General features: G+C 47.8%; 1 protein-coding gene across 1 annotated transcript in view; it reads left to right on the top strand.

The window, feature by feature from the left end:
• The window catches only part of Slc6a11 (solute carrier family 6 member 11), a 126,955-nt gene that overhangs the window by 19,956 nt on the left and 88,298 nt on the right, over positions 1-18,701 (top strand). The window contains exon 5 of the mRNA XM_005333864.4: positions 10,365-10,497. Coding sequence (XP_005333921.4) covers positions 10,365-10,497 — 133 coding nt within the window. The remainder of the gene's footprint in view (positions 1-10,364; positions 10,498-18,701) is intronic.

The following is an 18,701-nucleotide window of genomic DNA, read 5'->3' as shown; positions in this document are numbered from 1 at the left end:
GCACACACACACACACACACACACACACTTGCTCACTGAGTAGTAGAAGACATCCAGGCTAGGGAAGGATCCCTCTAGCTGGGGACAGTTTTAACTCCTCCACCTCCTAACGGGCCCTTGAAGAAGTAGTCCTGAACTTTCACTCCCTCCTGGTTAGAGCAGCAGAGCTATAGACGGACCCGAAGTTGAGCATCCACTTAAGATTTTCAACTTTATGCGGGCATGAAAGTGATAGGCATTTGGTAGACTGGGTTTTTTGGATCTTGAATTTGGACCTTTTGTTGGGGTAGCAGTATGCGGTCACATCCCTTCTCAGTGCTGGGCAGAGCAGCCAGCCACAGCTCCCAGCCAGCCCCACGACCGCAAGGAGAAACGAGTGACCCTCTACAGTGTACCTTGTTGCTCAGCCGTGATGCCCAAGAGTTTTAGGTGTATTCGGTGCATTTTCAATTCAGGGTATTATCAATTTCATGAATTTATCATGTGGGATCCGATGGCCAATCTGTCTACCACACTCCAAGGTCAGCGTTTAAGGGGCAGTGGACAACATACCCCCCTAGGCCTGGTGAGCTCCTCTCGGTCCGTGCAGGCTCCTCACCCCCCACACTCACTTTTATTTTGGAGCTGAGGCAGATGAGGGTGACACTGGAAGAACAGACCAGAGGGGACCTTCAGCAGACCCCACTCCCCCCTCCTATATCCTATGCCTCTCCTGACCACTGCCCAGCTGTGACCAACCATGGCTCTCAGCCAGCCTCCGCACAGAGACCTCAGAGGGTCTGTCTGAGTGGGGCAAAGGGGTTTTGCCTTTGTCTGAACTCTGGGTTGTTCATTGATGTGGAGCTGCTGTACCTGGGGACCAGGGGTCTGGGAGAGACTTTTGGGCCACCTACATTCTGTCGAGGAGGAGATTAAGTGCAGGAATCGAGGCCCTGCAATCCCAGGCCTGAGGTGGGTGAGGCCCTTTCTGCTGTATGGGGTCCAGATTTCACTTGTGGGAATGGGCTGCTGTGACCTGTGCTGGGTTCCAGAAGTTGCAGCAGTCCCCCTTCTGTTTCTCAGCCTTCCCCTGATATACTCTGCCCCCTGACTTCCAGAACGTCTTCCGAGGAGGTACAAGTTTTGGGGGGCTTTCCCCTGTGTTCCTGTTGCTCAGATTAGCCTCACTTCTAGACTCTGTCTCTGTTTCTCCCTCCCTCCTGCTTCCCTGGGTCTTACCCTAAAGCAATGGAGCAGCTGGACAGGCATTGAACTTGGGCTGGGGAGTCTGGGGTGCAGGCATTAAAAGTGCTCGGTGCTTTATCCTGAAGAATGTGTTCTGCATGATGTTAGTAAGCACGGCAATTCCCTCTTATTCCTGGGGAATACATTCCGAGACCCCTGGTAGATAACTGAAACTGTGGATAGTACCAAACCCTATATTTTTTCCTATACATATATACACACATACCTATCCTAAAGTTTAATTTACAAATTAGTCACAGAACACAATTAACAACCATAACAATAAAATAGAAAAATTATAATATACTGTAATAAAATCACCAGCATCACTACTCTCATACTTTGTGGTCATTAGTAAGTAAAATCAGGGCTAGTTGAACGCAAGTTTTGAGATACTGGGATAGTAGAGTTGATAACTGAGACAACTGCTGAGTGACGACAGGTAGCATATACACTGTGGATACATTGTAAAAAGGATGAAAGACGGGGGAAAGTGGGACAGTGCAGTATTTCATCACTGTGTTCAGGATCCTTTGCAATGAGACACCTACAAATTGTTTATTTCTGGAATTCATTTAATATTTTCTAACTATGGTTGACCACAGGTAACTAAAGCCTTGAATAATGGGGAGTGGAGCTACTTTATTGTTTTGGAAAAAGTGAAAACATGCTGGGAGGGTGTATCTTTCTTAATAAGTTTTTAATAGGTTTATTGAGGGATGATTTACATGCCATAAAAGATACACCTTTTAAGTATACAGTTCAATCATTTTTAGTAAATTTACCTGGGGTGATGCCATCACAATACAAGTGTCACCCAAATAGGACTTCTCACACTCATTTACAGTTCATTCCTACTCTCAAGCAACTACTCATCCACTTTATGTCTCTTGCTTGTGGACTTGCTTAGTCTAGATATTATATACAAAGGGAATCATATAACTTGTGGTCTTTCATGATTGGCTTCTATCATGAAGCATGGTAGCTCCAAGGTTTATCCACGAAACCTATGGCATGCATGGATCAGTACAGATTGCCCCTTAACTGCAGTGCCTGGGACCAGAAATGTTTCAGATTGCAGATAGAATATTTGCATATGCATTCTGTGATATCTTGAGGATAGGTCCCAAGTCTAAGCACAAAATTAATTTGTGTTTCAGAGACACCTTGTACACATAATGTGAAGGTAATTTTAGACGATACTTTCAGTGTGTCTGTGGTTTTTTATTGTGACCTGTCCCATGAAGTCAGGTATGGAATTTTCTACTCATGTTGTCATGTCAACACACAAAAAATTTCAGATTTTGGAGCATTTTAAGGATTTGAGATTAGGGATGCTCAACCTGTACTTTATTCTTTTTTGTAGTCAGATAAAATTCCATTGCATGAATATGTCATGTTATTTACCCATTCATCAGTTGATGGACATTTGCGTGGCTCCCACCTTGGGCTGTTAAGAATAAAGTTGTCATGACATCTGGGAGGATGTGTGTTCTTTAGGAATCTTTAGCCGACGTCAGGGGTCAGCAAATTATCTTCCAATTCCCATCTGCTGCTGTGTTCTTTGTAAATAAAGTTTTATTGGAAGACAGCCACACCTCTGCTTTTACAAATTGCCGGTGGTTGCCCTCACTCTTTAGGGACAGAGCTGAATGGTTAGAGAGGGACTGTGTGGCCTGCAAAGCCTGAAGTATGTACTGTCTGGTCCTTTATAGAGGAAGCTTACTGAACTCTGGCCTGGGAGTGCCTGGTGCATAGGGAAGAGTGCACTTCACCTGTGGATTGACTTGATACTATGTCTGGGGACCAAGGAAGCACCTGGTGAGGTGCTTGTGGGATGGATAGAATTTTGATGGCTTGGGAGAACCAGGAAGGACATTCCCTGTTAAGAGACCAGCAAAATTGAATGCCGGAAAGTGAAGAGGTGCTGGGGACTGATAGGGACTTATGTGGCCAAAGAGGAGGGTTTCTTTTCTTTTTTCTTCTTTCTTTTTTTTGGGGGGGTGGGGTGGGGTACTGGCGATTGAACCCAGGGGCACTTTACCACTGAGCTCCATCCCCAGCCCTGTTTATTTTTTATTTTGAGGGTCCCACTCTGTTGCTATGGGCTTCATTTAGTTGCTGAGGCTTGCCTCAAACTTACTTGCCTCAAACTTGCCTCTTGCCTCAGCCTCCCAAGTCACTGGATATGTCACCACTCTCAGGTTTCTGCAAGGATGGAAGAAATTGGATAGGTCACTTCAGACTCCTCAGGCCAATTTAGGTTCTCAGTTCTGCTCCTTGGCTCCCAGGGGTCCTGACTCTATTCACAAGGATACAGTTCTGGTCCATCTCCCCCAAGATAAGGTGGAGGTTCTGAACTGTCACTGGAATTCGACATACGTGGCTCCCTGTTGTGTCTCTGCCTTCCTGGACATGTCACCTCTCCTAAGCCACAGTTTTCTTATCCATAAAATAGGAAGAAGAGTTGCCCTCCCCTCAGAAGGTGCTAGGAAGGTGAGATGACCTTCTGCACTTGGTATGCCAGGCCCTAGTGGGCAGGTGGGACATGGCAGCTGTCACTGCCCGTGGAGTCTTGTGACCCATGTATAATATTCTCCCCGAGGGCAGAGCAGCATGCTCATTCGCCCTGTAGTTATGGTCCTTAGGGGTGCTCGTCATATAGGTAGCGCTCAGAAAGTGTCCACACAAGGAATGCAGGATGCCAAGCCCTAAAATTCTTGCCGAGAAGGGGCTTCGCTCTATCTGCATCCCCAACTTGGTTTCGGGCCCTGCGCTGTGGACATTATAGGAGTCCCCCCGCCCCCATGCACGGGAAGAACTGGGGGAACTGCCCTTCTCTCTGCACTGAAAACTGTGAGCAGAATCCCCAAGGCGGCTCCCCCTCCCCACCAGGGGCAGGAAAAGCACACTTGTTTTGGTGATGGGCCTTTTTTTTGTTGGTGCGTTGGTTGCTTTGGGAGACCAAGCAAAGCTATTTATAGCTTCGCCTCCATGCCAGCTTTTAGGGCAGTCTCTACGTCCCTGGCAGCACTTTCCTCCATGGCAGGTTAAAGAAAGGTGATCTGTTTGTGGGCTCCGTGCAGGGCATGAAGATGAGGCCTCCCCAGGCCCAGGCTGGGAGCTGTTCCCGCAGGGCCTCTCCCAGGCTCCCAGCTGGAGGGAGGGGCCCGTGCTGTTCTCCAGCTTGGCTGTCTCTGGTCACACCAGCCCTGGCTGCTCTGGGAGGCACTTTTCCTCTCCCCAGAGCCCGCCCCTCTGTGTATGTGAGACACCAGGAGGGAAGCAGGTGTGTCGGCATCAGAAAAGAACTTGGTTCCAAATTCCAGGCTGGGCAATTGGCTTCACCTCCCTGGGCTTCAGTTTCTCAATATTTAAAAGGGGTCAGTAGTCGGTCCTCCAGGGGTTCTGAACCCCAGGATTCAACCAAGCATGGATTGAAAATATTTAGAAAAAAATTATACCTGTCAGATCTGTTTTTCCCCTTGGCATTGCCTAAACAATACAGTGCATTAACTATTTGCATATCACTTGTATCTTCTTGGGCAGTGGCAGTAATCTAGAAATGACTTGAAGTACAACAGGAGGATGTGCACAGGTTATGTGCGAATACGGTGCCATCCTTTATAAGGGTCTCTAGCGGTCGGTCGTGGACCTGGTATCTGCAGGGTTCCTGGAACCAGTGCCCTGCAGAGACAGAGCCGGCTGTGATGATCCCCTAGCAGCAGTTAGTGGCTGTGAGGACCGAGCAAAGGGGAATGGGAGCCTCTCCCATAGCACCCTGCGCTGCCAGCTCCTTTCTGTTTGGTTCCTTCCCCCATCTCTTAATGTGGACGCATTCGGTTTGCTTTTGGTTCACTTCTTGGTTTCCCCTGCTCCTTCCCTCCCTCTCAGCCCTGTGGAAAGGATGTCTCCACCCCTAACTCCTCCACCTGTGGATTCTTTCTGTGCCGCATCTTAAAGCCATTACCCGCTTTCCTCCTCTCTCATCCTCATTCCCTTCTGGAAACTTCTCCCTCCCCATGTACCATCCCGGTCACTCCAACCCGAAAACAAGCATGGCTAAGACAGGCTGGGAACCCCATGGCCCCTGTAGTTTCCTGTAAGAGCTAAACTTCCTAAAAGAACCACCTCACTTAGGGTCTCCCCTCCCATCTGCTCCCCACCCAGTCTCCCCCACTAGGCCCTTCTCCCATCTCACCCTAGGCTACACCAGGGCATTTGGCACTGAGCTGATTGACCTAGGAGACTCTATCTTCCTTTGCCTCTGGGGGCACCCCTCATATGGTCTGGCTCTCTGCCCGCCCACTCTTGGCCTCCTTCAAGGGCTCCTCCATTCCTCTCTGTACTCTCGAATGTCAGGATTCTGAGGACTCAGGTGCAGGACCTGTCTCCTCCCCTTCCCCAGCTCTCAGGGTCCTCAAGTGTGAATGTCCTCCCTGCCTCTCTCATCAAAACTTTGCCTCTGGGTGTTGCATGGACCTGGTGGACCCCCTGCCCCGCCCTCACCTCAGAATCATTTTGTCTTAACAATTGGCCATTTATCACCTTCTGCTTCACCCTGTTTGCTGCCTCTCATCTGCTCAGATGATGACCCGCCCTCCTTGTCTGTCCAGGCATCCACAGCGGGAACCTGGTGCCAGCCCAGCCCTCTTCCTCCGCTACCCACCATGCCAGGCAGTCACTTTCGGACTCCACCACATTCAAACCCATTCATTTCTCTCCAGTACCTTTCCCATCCCTGGACCCAGACCCTCCCCATTAATTGTCTGAAGGCAAAATCCTCTACATTAGGCCCCCTGCCCTGCCCCGCCCCACCCTTCCTGCCCATTCTTCCTGCTACAACCAAAGAAGATTTCCTGGAACATACATCTGGTGGGGTCTTGTCCCCATTTAGACCTTTCTAGGCTTCCTCCATCCTCAGGATGCAGCCCCGGTCCCTCAGCAAGGCCTACACTGCACCTCATCCTTGTGCCACTTGTCACCCCAACTTGGCTGCACCGACTGACCAGAGACACCATGCCCTTTCCTGGCCTCACACAGCTTTCTCTGCAGCTTCCCAGCTTTTGCCCTTGGTGGCCTTTCTGCCTCAAGTGCCCCCACCTTCTTTGTTAACTTTCCTCTACTTTGAAGGACCTAGCCCTATCCCCCAAAACTCTGATACTGCCCTCAATCCTCAGAGAGGGTCCCCCGCCTTGCCTCGGGCTTCACCAGCCTCATCTCTCCATGCTGTGCTCTAACTACTCCTTTTCTGCCCTTCCCATTAGGCCTTGAGCTCTTTCAGGACCTCCGGGCTTGGCCCAGTGTGTGCTTGATGGCACTTTCATAAGAATTACTTGAATAAATTAATAACCTGCATGAATGGCTGGTGCCATACACTCCTTTTATCTGGCTCACAGAGACATATAAGATAGCTTTGTGGTGTGCGTGGACTGTAGCTTTAGTCTATAAAGAAGGAGGAAGGCAGTGAGTGATTCCAGGGTTAGGAGGAACCGGGGGCAAAAAGTGTGGGCTCTGCAGACAGAACCCCTGGACTCTAGTCCAAGCCCTATTGCATGCTCCTGATGTGACTTCGGTGGAGTTCCTTAACCAGTCTGCACCCCATTTTCCCATCCTTGAGATGGCAATGGCTTTTGAACCAGTCTCAGGGACAGGGGTGGGTTAGATTCATGTATGCTTGGAGCGCCATGGAAGGTAGACATCCTTATTCCCATTTTACAGGTAGGGAGGAAGTTAAGACTAGACAAGTGATGTCACCTACCTAAGACAGAGCAACTGGCAAGATGCAGATCTGGGATTTGAGCCCAACATGTTTCTGCATGTGCCAAGGGCTAGACACAATACCTGTAAACTCTGATTTTAGCATCTGAGTGGAAATCTCCAGAAATACATTGCTATGGCCTGAAAAAAGGTGTTTCAGGAAGAATCTGTTATAGTGCCTGCAATATAATAGATATACAATAAATATTATTTGTACACATGAATCCCCCCAGAGAGGCCCAGCTCATCATCTGCATTTCCTACGTCCGGAATGCTATTGGGAGGTTCATTCCTGGGCCCTTGCTGGCCAGCATGTTGGCAGTGAATTCTTCCTTATTCAGACCTCTCTTCTGTCCCAGCGCTTCATCAGGGAGGGTCATTAAGAAAACTTTTTCCCAGGAAGAGCTGTGCCTTCCCCCAAGTCTCAGAGTTGATTGTCCCAGCCCCCACACTCTCAAAGGCTGCCCTGTGGATTTCAAAACAACCCAGCAGGCTGAGAACTGGCTGCTGAGCCCCGCTTTTTTTTTTTTTTTCTGGAAACTGAAGGTCCATTCCTGGTGAAAATCAGTATCAGTAAATTCATCCTCCGTGGCTTTCAGTACTCTGCTTCCCGTTCTGACAACGAGGTTGTTCAGTTACAGGAGAGGGCACCACGGCAGACGGCAGGACTCAAAAGTTGGTAGCATCCAGAATGTGCAAGAGAGGGGACGGAAGCCAGCTCACTCCTGGCAGCTCTGCCCATCCTGTCTCACTCCATCGCTATGCAGTTTTAATATTCGTGTCTCTGGTTCAGAAGACAACCATATCAAAGAATGCATGGATGGGGCGGGATGGTGGCTCAGTGGTAGAGCATTTGCCTAGCACACTCAAGACACTGGGTTTGATCCTCAGGACCACATAAAAAATAGTAAAGTTACATATTTTAAAAATGCATGAATTTGTGTGCATGTGCCCCTGCTAGCTATGAAGGCCCTGTAAGTGTGTCTTTCATGAAAAGTTCTGAGTCGGGGGCGAGAGTCACACCCAGGTTATTATCATCTGCCGTGACCCAGTTTCCTTGTTACTCTGGTTATACCTTCTCACTCACCACCTGATGGGCTGTCACTGGGATTGCTTGGGTGACTATATGTAAGGCAGTACATATACGTCAGCTATGAGGCTCCTAATCTGGGGACAAGAGAGTTGGTGGGTACCCTCAAATTCCCTAAAGGATCTCAGAAGAGTCTATTTCTAGGGAGAAAAATCTATCCCTGCAGTAACTTCTCAAAGGATCCTTATAGTATGAGCAAGAAATAGACTTTGTTGTTTTATACTATTGAGATGTTTGGGAGCTCTTGTTGCTGCAGCATAATCCAACCTATCCTGACTACTTCAAGGGGTCTGGGAAGGTTTCCTGGAGGAAGATATTGAGCCACACTTTTGAAAGATAAATGCAACTGAACCGGAAGAGGAAGAAAATAGATGCTTCCTTCCCAATTTCCCTTTACTTAAAAAAAAACATTAAAAACCACTTGGATAGCATTTGTAGCTCATTCCGTTATGACCAGGAAACCTCCCTCTATGGTGCTCAAACCTCATTGTGGTTTAGAAACTGGGTTTGTAGCTCACTGGAAGCCATTCTGCAAAGATTGGGGTTCCGTGGGTCTGGGGTAGGTCTCAAGAATGTATTTCTGGCAAGCAATCTAAGGACCCTGTACTGGGATATGCTACTGTTATAATATGGATTCTCTTAAAATCCTCTTCTGTAATAATGCCTAACATTTTTAAACAAAATCAAGCAGGAGAGCTAACACGAAAGAAGCAAATCAAATAAAGGTCATTATCATAAGTGATCGGCTTCTTTCTTGGAAGAAGTAGTAGCTTGAGCTTCTTTTCTATCCAACTTCTCCTAGTAGAGTGTCAGAGTCATATCATGCTTACCTTTAATCCTGAGTATCTAATAGCGTGCCTGGCACATAGTAGGTGCTCAGTAAAGGTGTATTGAAACAGCTGCTCCCGCTTCTCCTGATCCAAAAAGCTGGTTTCCTTTCTAGTAACTCTGATTCTGCACACAGTCTGATTTTGTTTGGGGGCCTGCCTGATTTCTCCCGTGGGGGTTGGGGCTGGAGGAAGCCTGCCGACCAGTGCTAATTGGTGTCATTGAGTAATTAATGCAGAATCAGGCCCCGAGCGGATTCCCAGGGAGACAGACACTGAGGGCTGCTTTCATGCTTGGTGGGATGGGAGCTCCTTTCTCAGAGGACATTCTCAGAGCACCGAGCCGACTGGCACAGACTGGTGGGGGGTGGTTTGGCAGCCAGAATGGGGTTCGTGGAGCAAGTTTAGGGGGGGTTTGTGTTGGTGCCACGGCTCTGCACAATATGGAGCGTGGCGCGTTTGACTTTAAAGAAACACAAACCCAGGCGTGGGCTCTGGGAGCCAGGCCCGTGTTGACTCTGAAGAACTGATGGGTTCCAAGGGAAGGCTGTGGCTGGAGACATTCGCCCAGCACACCCAGGTCCCCACTGTCTTGTGGCCTGGGCCCTCTGGGATACCCTTAACCTATGGCATGATATCAAAGGCTCCAGGTATACCTTCCCTTTTAACCCTTCCTGCTATTTCCACTCTCCCGCTCTGCACACCCAACTCTCTGTTCCCGAAGTGCACCCGCCCGCCTTCTTCTGAGTTGAGCTTAGCCCATTTCCTTGACCTAAAACAATATGAATTCCCTCTTTCTGTTGGCTCAGTTCCACTCATCTTTCAAAAAGGGGTTCACACATCACTTCTGTCAGGAACATTTACAAACTCCCTGAAGCCGTCAGGATGGGATGGTTTTTGCTGCAGTAACAAGTGCTCAGAGAGCAACATAGCTTAGAACAACAAAGTTTAATTCTTGCCTATTCCATCTGTGACTTGGGATGGCATGAGAGCTCAGGTTCTTCTTCAGGGGCTCGGGCTTCTTGAGGCTGTGTCTTGACACTTTTCAATGTTTCAATAATGATAACAAGGGAAAGGGAGGCTGGTGAACCATGCTACCTGCCTGAAGCAAATCCTGTGGTTACCCTTGAGTTTGTCAGGATGGGGGTATGCAGTCTTCCCTTAGGAATATAGAAAGTTGTGGATGGTAACATGGTCTCCCAGGCACCCTCAAGATAGGTGGCTCTGGTCTTCCCTAACCCCCTGTGCCATATCTTTTTGCCCCCAGGAGAGAGGATACATAGAAGCAAGGGGCTAATTCTCATTTCTTTGAGACACCCAGGCCCAGCCCAGGGTTTGGCTTAGAGAGGATGCTTGGCGAATGGCAGGGGTGGGTGCATCCCTTCCCTTCAGACTTGGCTTTGCTGCATGTGGACCGCAGTGGGCCATCATCAGCCCCATGACTCTCTACCTTCCTTCTGTAGGCGCCGGGTCCTGGCCATCTCTGATGGGATCGAGCACATTGGGAACCTCCGCTGGGAGCTGGCCTTGTGTCTCCTGGCAGCCTGGACCATCTGCTACTTCTGTATCTGGAAGGGGACCAAGTCGACAGGAAAGGTAAGAGTTCTCATCTTTGAACGACCATGGGCAGTAGAAGGCGTGAATCATCCTTGTGAGAGCTCACAGTTGACCTGGAACATTCTTCAGGGTTCTGATTGTGAATACCAACTTTTAAACTGAGTGGTAGGAAGAGCACTGGAATGGAAATCCACTCCAGAGCCCAGAGTTAGCTCCACTGCGTTTCTGCCACGCACCTCACGGCTGTGCATTTTTACCTTCTGAGCTTCCGTTTGCTCATCTGTGAAATGTCTGATCCTTTTTGAGTTGAGAGCCACATAAGATAAGGTGGAGTTAAAGTGGATCAGAAACTAGGAAATGCTAAACTGTTAGGATTGATTCTTTTATCGAGACACAGCTCCAGGCATGCACCAGGGCAGGGGGTGCCGGCCGTCACCACTCACAGACTGTCTTTCTCACTCACCTGCAGTCTGTGGAGGGAAGAGCAACAGCTTCCATCTTGCAGCTTCACTGTGCCACATGCACCAGGTGGCCTCCAGGGTTGCCACCTGATCAGGGGAAGAGAAGTGGAAGAAGGCGGCCAGCTCATAACCACCTTGGCCTGGAAGTTACACGTGTAACTTGGCTCTTCCGCTGACGGGACTGTGGCCAGCACCCAAGGCACAGCCTTACCTAAACCACAGGGGAAGCCAGGAGCTCTAGGGAAGCACAGAAACCTTTGGCCAGTGAGCATATCATGTGCCATAAGGATCAATACAGAGGTCAGAAATGTGAATTTCCTGGAAAAATCCAGCTCAGTTATGTATTTTACTTCACAAAAAAAACAGAAGGGGTAGGGCCCAGGGAGTTAAATGCCAACATTTAGAAATTAGGAGATTTCACATAGAAATTCTGATTCTCTTATCCCTTGGACAGTAAGATTTGGCCACACCAGACTTGGCATACCCACAGCAGCGTGTGGGTGAGTGAGCAGTAGCCTCCTCCTCCTGGGAATGTTCTGGATGGCCACAGTCCCCACCGTGCCTTATTGCCCCTGATGCTGTGGCTAAGTCTCAGAGCTGTTAGTTTCCTCTTTGTTGCGTCACAGAAAAGAAGCAGATAAAGCATTCTGCATGCCTGAGTGAGCCCCCATCACTCCTTGGCCTCCTGGCTGTGATTAACATGTTTCTCATAAGCTGGGTTCTAAGTGTTTGGCTGGGGCAGGGGGCTGGAGATAAAGCATTCAAGGAAATGGGAGCTTAACCACTTGGGGCCCTTATGCAAAAGATGGGTCTGCTTCATTCCTACAGGGCCGATAGGATGAAGGGGAAACTACTGGAACGTTAGAGGTGGGCTGGCCTATGGGGGGAGGCTAGGAGAACAGAGCAGCATGTGAAGAAGGAGGGTTTACTAAACCTAGTCATACTGGTGCCTGGGGACCACAGAAAGTAGAACGGGCACACGCATGTCCCTTCAGCCACGGTGATTCTGCTCCTGTTTGCTTTCTCTAGCTCGAATCATAAAGGCAAAAGGACTCGCCTCTTTTTTCCAAACATAAAATCGTCGCATTAATATTTGACTTCGGTCTGCATCCAGGCTGTTCCTCGTTCCCCTCTTTGCTGCCTCTTCTGGCCAAAGAAGAGGGGACCCAGTGGAGGGGTTAAGAAGCAGGGTCTGCAGTCAGCACTCAAACCCCAGGTCTGTCACTCACTCGCCGTGACCTGGGGCACATCAGTTCACTTCTCCAAGTTTCCATTTCCCCTTTTAAGCAGCGAGATGGGCAAGAGAGCGCGCTGAGTGAGAGTCAACTGCGAGGATGTGCCATTGAGTGCGTAGCAGTATGTGTGACTGATACGGATTAAATGGGGGCTTGTAAATTTTTTGTTGTGTAAAGATAAAACATACTCATTCAAGAGAAGTAGTTTCTGAGTATCTACCACACATTTAGCATTATTCATGGTATATCCAAAATCGAGTACAGCACAGCTGAAGTCCCACCCAGGTAACACGTGGACGTGCCTGTGGTGGCAAAGAGAAGGGAAGAGGTATTGTTACCATGGCTTCCACGGCCACCACTTCTTGGGAATCCATGTGGAGACCTTTGGGGCCTTGCGGGACTTTATGTGGTCAGGAGAAGGGCTTCCTGGATGAAGTTTTGGTACACCGGCTGTGCCCGCATGTGGCCTCCATCTCTTGGGTCACAGCAGAATCTGTTTCCACCCAACCCTCAGGAGAAAGCTCAGTGTCATGGTGGTGCCACATGGCCCCTGGCTGGGTGACGGAGCCCAAGCGATGAAGAATTATAATGTGAGAACTGGGGTTTCCAAGAAAGGCAGGCAGGCTTTGGTCTAGGAGATTTCCAAAGAGGCTTGTGGGGAAGGTGAGGAAATAACTATTCGTCCTGTCTTTTGCACACTTGGCATTCTGCTAGGTGTCTTCCTTCTATGTTAGTGCATCACACCTCCCCAGTGGGGGAAGTCGTTGATGTCTTTGTAGGTGGACAGCCAGAGGATAGGAGCCATTAAGCAGCCTGGAAATAGTGGTATGGCAACTCTGCACCTCAGCGCTGACCACAGAGCTACGGGATCCTTGCCTCTCTTGGGCTCTTGATTGACGTGGGAACCTTGTGTTGTTTTGAGTGATCACCCTACATACATCTTCCCGAGCCTCCGTTTTCTCATCTCCAGTAGAAGTGGTAACGGTAGCAGTCGTGACAATGATCCACAGTAAATAGTTAATTATTGTTTTTTAAATTTTTTAGTTGTAGTTGGACACAATACTTTTATTTTATTTATGTATTTATTTTTATGTGGTGCTGAGGATCGGACCCAGGGTCTCGCACACGCTAGGCGAGCGCTCTACCGCTGAGCCACAACCCCTGCCCCAAATAGTTAATTATTTATCGAGCATTTCATCCTGTCTCGCATGCCTGGGCCACTCAGGCATGTGGAACAACCATGTGAGGCAGGAGCTATTAGCATGTCCATTTTATGGAAGAGGAAACTGAGGCTTAAAGGGATTAAGTAACTTGTTCACAGACCCTCCAGTAGGAAGCAGAAGATTGGGATGAAAATCCAAGCATTGGTGACTACACAGCTCATATTCTGGGTATGTCATTGTTACGCTGCCCTCTGTAATGTGGGTACAATTAATGATTTTCCTGTGGGCTGGTTAGAAAGTGGCGATTAATGAGATAGCTGAACATATCATAGGCTCTTTATGATTGTTGGTTGCAGTATCTAAATGGTGCTTTGAAGGGAAATGCTGAAATCTAATGAGCCAAGGATCTTATTGAAGGCTGGGTTTCATAGATTGCTACATGTCCCGCACCCAAGGCCAGCATTAGCATCCAGGATGAAATGTGGTTTTCCAGAGCTGTGAAATTCCTTAGAAACCATCCGGTCCACCCGTTCCCTTATTTTTATGCATGAACACACTGAAAGGGGAAGGGACTAGTCCAAGGTAACATAGTGTCAGGCCAGTAACAGGAGCCCAGACCCCCAGCACTTTATAAATGATGAGATCCAGTGGGTCATGTCTTGACAGTTGAAGAGGGGTCCAGGAGTCCCTGAATCATCAAGTGAACTCTTTAGAGGACGATGTGGCACATTTGTTTCTGTTTATTACTTGCTTCACCTTGGAGGTGAGCCCAGTGTCCAAAGGTCTTTTGGGTTCTGTACAAAAACAGCTAAAAATAAAACACTGGGTCATCTGAGACTTCCACAGCAGTCAGAGTGGCCCATGGCCCCCCGACCACGGGACCCTAAGCAGAGCCACTTTCATGGAGCTGTAAAGGAGGGACAGATCCATTCCCCTGGTGTCGTCCAGGTGGTAACTGAGTTGCCATTCCATCTTCAACTCCTCCCTGGGGGGTCCAGCCTGCTTCCCGTGGTCAGACCTCAGCAGAAATTTCTGTGTATCATAAACGTTCATTTAAGGGATTAAGTAACTGGCTCAAGGACACTCTGGTGGGAAACAGAAGACTGGGATAGAATCCATGCATTGGTTCCTAGTGCCCTCTTACCTCCAACTTCAGCCCAATGCAGTCAGCACTTCCTGTGCTCAGGAGGTAGACATCATAAATCCGGCCTTTCAGCAGACAGATTTGGGATCAAGTTACACATTAACAGGTGTAGGAACACCCCAAGTGAAGTCCCAGCAGTGCTCTGTAGCAGGGTCGTCAATGCATGGACCACAGAGGCTTTGCTGGCATCAGCATCTCCCCCGGAGACAACTAACACCATAGAGGCTAGTGTTCCGGATGGCCTCAGAGTCAGAAGAGCGATCCATAGTCTTAGAGAACCTCCTTGGAGCCAGAGAGGTACTCAAAGGTCCCAGCTTAAGTGCACCGCAAGGAGCCTGCTCTGTACCTGTCGCTGTGTAAACCCACATAGAAAGCCTGAGTTCCACCCGTGCTTCTAGCTCTGTCGGGGAGGTGGGGGATACCATGGTGAAGACAGTGGTTGATCTGGTCCCTACAAAGCCTGCAGCCCTCTAGGGCAGGACACAACCAGGAAAGCATTCCTAATGCAGATAGTGTTGGCATTAAAAAATACAACAGCTATCTTTAAACAGAGACATGAGATGGGAGGGAAAGGGAGAGAAAAGGGAAATTGCATGGAAATGAAGGGAGACCCTCATAGCTATACAAAATTACATGTAAGAGGTTGTGAGGGGAATGGGAAAATAAACAAGGAGAGAAATGAATTACGGTAGATGGGGTAGAGAGAGAAGATGGGAGGGGAGGGGAGGGGGATAGTAGGGGATAGGAAAGGTAGCAGAATACAACAGTTACTAATAGGGCATTATGTAAAAATGTGGATGTGTAACCGACGTGATTCTGCAATCTGCATTTGGGGTAAAAATTGGGAGTTCATAACCCACTTCAATCTAATGTATGAAATATGATATGTCAAGAGCTTTGTAATGTTGTGAACAACCAATAAAAATAAATAAATAAATAAATTAATTAATTAATTAAAAAAATATACAACAGCTAAGCCAAGCAGATTGTAAAAACCTGGGGATTCTAATGGCGGAGAATTGTCTCCCAGAGTATTGCCATATTGCATGTCAGAACCGGGAGGCATCTGGGTTTCCTTAAGTAGAAACCCTGTTTTATAGGAAGTGGAGGCTCAGAGAGTGTGGTGAAGTTTGCCCAAGGCTACCTGCTTGCAAGGGGCAGATGTAAGATTCAAACCTGGGTGTGACTGCCTTCCCTAATTAAGGTCTTCCGTTGGTCTGTACCTCCAGCAAGGGAGGAATGTGCACATTCAAGGCAACATGTCCCTGGAAGTTCTGAGCACACGGGAGGCACTTATTAATTTTATCTTTCTTTCTTTTTTCTTTTTTGGTACTGGAAAATGAAGTCGGAGGCACTGAACCATTGAGCCACATCCCCAGCCCTCTTCTGTATTTTATTTAGAGACAGGGTTTCACTGAGTTGCTTAGCGCCTCACGGTTACTGAGGCTAGCTTTGAACTCAAGATCCTCTTGTCTCAGCCTCCTAAACCGCTCGGATTATAGGCATGTGCCGCCTGTCCCAGTAAAATAGCTGCAGTTTTAGTGCTATATAACTATTCTTTCACTGTCTAGATTCTATTGGAAATTCTAGAAATTCCATATGGACTTTAAAAAAAAAATACTGTCTCAGCCAGGCACAGTGGCACATGCCTGTAATCCCAGTGGTTTGGGAGACTGAGGCAGGAGGATTGCAAGTTCAAAGCCAGCCTCAGAGAAAGTTAGGGGCTAAGCAACTCAGGGAGACCCTGTCACTACATAAAATACAAAATAGGGCTGGGGATATGGCCAAGTGCCCTGAGTTCAATCCCTGGGACCACCCCCCCCCCAAAAAAAAAACCCTTTCTCAATCATATATTAAGTCCTGAGAAACAGGATGCTGAAATATTTGCTTTCTCTAGAAGGAAACTTCCAAATCATGGCTTGTCAGCTTTCATTTTCACTCAGGATATTTGAAACCAAGTGACCAGAATGTGGAGACATCTTTGTGGTTTTCCCGTGTATCCGTGTTTTGTTGATCACCCAATGTCATCTTGCCCACTGCTGCCACCTGCCACTGCTGCTCCTCCTCCTGGTCTCAGAGACCTGAAACTATTAAGTCACACCCACTTACACATTCAGCAAGCATTGAGCATTCAGTAGCTCCCCAGTACCTCCTGCGGGAAAATTGATCTTAGAACTATCCCTTTTGCGCAAGCATCCCACCAGGATGTACATGATGCACCTGAGTTCTTCATATTCTACAAAACAATGATTTCAAATTATTTTGAGGGGTTCTTCTTTCCATTCTATTTTATCACACTGAAGCCTACACAATAATGTTCCAGTTTTGTGCTATTTTCTTAGTAACTCTATACATACTTGTTGAAGACTGAAAGGCCCTACGCAACTTAGTGAGAGTCTATCTCAAAATAAAAAATTAAAAGGGCTGGGGATGTGGCTCAGTGGTATAGCCTCCCTGGGTTCAATCCCCTGTTCAAAAAATAAATAAATAAACCAAAGCCTGAAAAAACTTTGTATTACTACGTATCCTCCTCTTGTGGCTCTGTTAGGCCTGATGTAATCCAACATTTGGTTGTCTAGGCCTTGAGGGCCAACTGCCTGTGTTTAGAAGCAAAGTTTTATTGGAACACAGCCACATCCATTTGTTCACATTATCTTTGGCTGCTTTTGTGCTACTAAAATGGCAGAGTCGAACAATGACAACAGAAACTGTGTGACCCACAAAACCTAACATACAGGTTCAGTATCACTGATCCAAAAATCTGAAGTCCGAAATGCTCCAAATTCGAAGTTTTTTCAATGCTGGGATGATGCTACAAGTGGAACCTTTCACATTGTGAAACTTTGTTTTGTGCACCAAATTAAATTATTAAAAACATAGGTGCTTTTAGAAGAGGTATTTGAAACAAATGAATTCATATTTAGACTTGGGTCCTATCCCCAAGATATCTCAGTATGTATATGCAAATATTCCAAAAGTCAACCCAAAAAATCCAAAATCCAAAGCATTTCTGATCCTAAGAATTACATTTTTTCCTTTTCTTTCCTTCCTTTACTTTTTGGAGGGGGTACTGGAAATTGAGCCCAGGGGTTCTTTACCAAAACTGAGCAATATCCCCAGTCTTTTTTAAAAAATTTTTTTAATTTTTTTTTTTTTTTTTTAGTTGTTGATAGTCCTTTATTTATCTTACGTGGGGCTGAGAATCGAACCTAGTGCCTCACACGTGCCAGGCAAGTGCGCTACCTCTGAGCCCCAGCCCCAGCCCATCCCCAGTCTTTTAAAATTTGTTTTATTTTGAAACAGAATCTTACTAAATTTCTGAGGCTTCCCTCCAACCTGTGATCCTCCTGCCTCAGCCTCCAGAGTCACTGGGATTACAAGTGAGCACCCCTGCACCTGGCTGGTCCCCAGTCTTTTTTGATAAAGTTTGTTTATTCAACTTGTATTCAGGATCTGACCCTTGACGGAAGTCATCTGTGGACCGATAGTACAGTCTAACCTCATGAACTAATTTATATAAACTTTCCCACTTCACAAGAGATGAATATGATGTCATCCAAAGTATGGCTGCTGGGACACTGAGAAGTGGCACGGGTGGTTTGCAATGGGAAGCTTTTCTGAAGAATCCTTAAAATCTCCTCCTTTTAGCCCAAAGTGTTTTGTCTTTTCTATCGAGATGCTCAAGTTTGCTAGGAACGCTGTTCGTTCACGCAGTCATTCGGTCACTCATCCCCTGAGTGTTTACCGGGCACCTACTATATTCCAGGTACTAGACTAGGGCTCCTTTTCAGGTGGTGAACGAACCAGACTCTGGAGCTTATGGTCTTTGAGGTCAGAGGTGGAAAAGAAGCTTCAGAAAATGCCGCAGGAGGGAGGGAGCGGGCAGTGAAAGGGTGGGACCTCCCCAAAGAGGACAGAGCCTCTGCACACCACGGGAAGGGCAGGACAGAATGGAGCACCATGAGGTTCTCAGGTGGAGAGGGCCCGGTGAATTTGAGAGGCAAAACACAGCCAGGCCTGGAATCAGTGATGGAGGGAGACAGAGGCAGGAGATGAGCAGAGACACGGGCAGCGGTCAGGTCTCATAGGCCACGAAGAGAGCCTCTGAATGTGTTTAGGTGGGAGGGGAGCATGGTTTGGTTTTCTTCTTTCCAAGCTGCCTTCAGATGCTTGATGTGGATGGATTGGTGGGGGACAGAGGCCCCGGACATCAGGGACTTGATGGTCGCGGGATGGAGAG

This window comes from Ictidomys tridecemlineatus, chromosome 16 (assembly GCF_052094955.1).
Source record: "Ictidomys tridecemlineatus isolate mIctTri1 chromosome 16, mIctTri1.hap1, whole genome shotgun sequence".
Taxonomy (NCBI): Eukaryota; Metazoa; Chordata; class Mammalia; order Rodentia; family Sciuridae; genus Ictidomys; species Ictidomys tridecemlineatus.
Note: the sequence above shows the minus strand (reverse complement) of the source record. Positions and strands in the feature narration are given on the sequence as shown.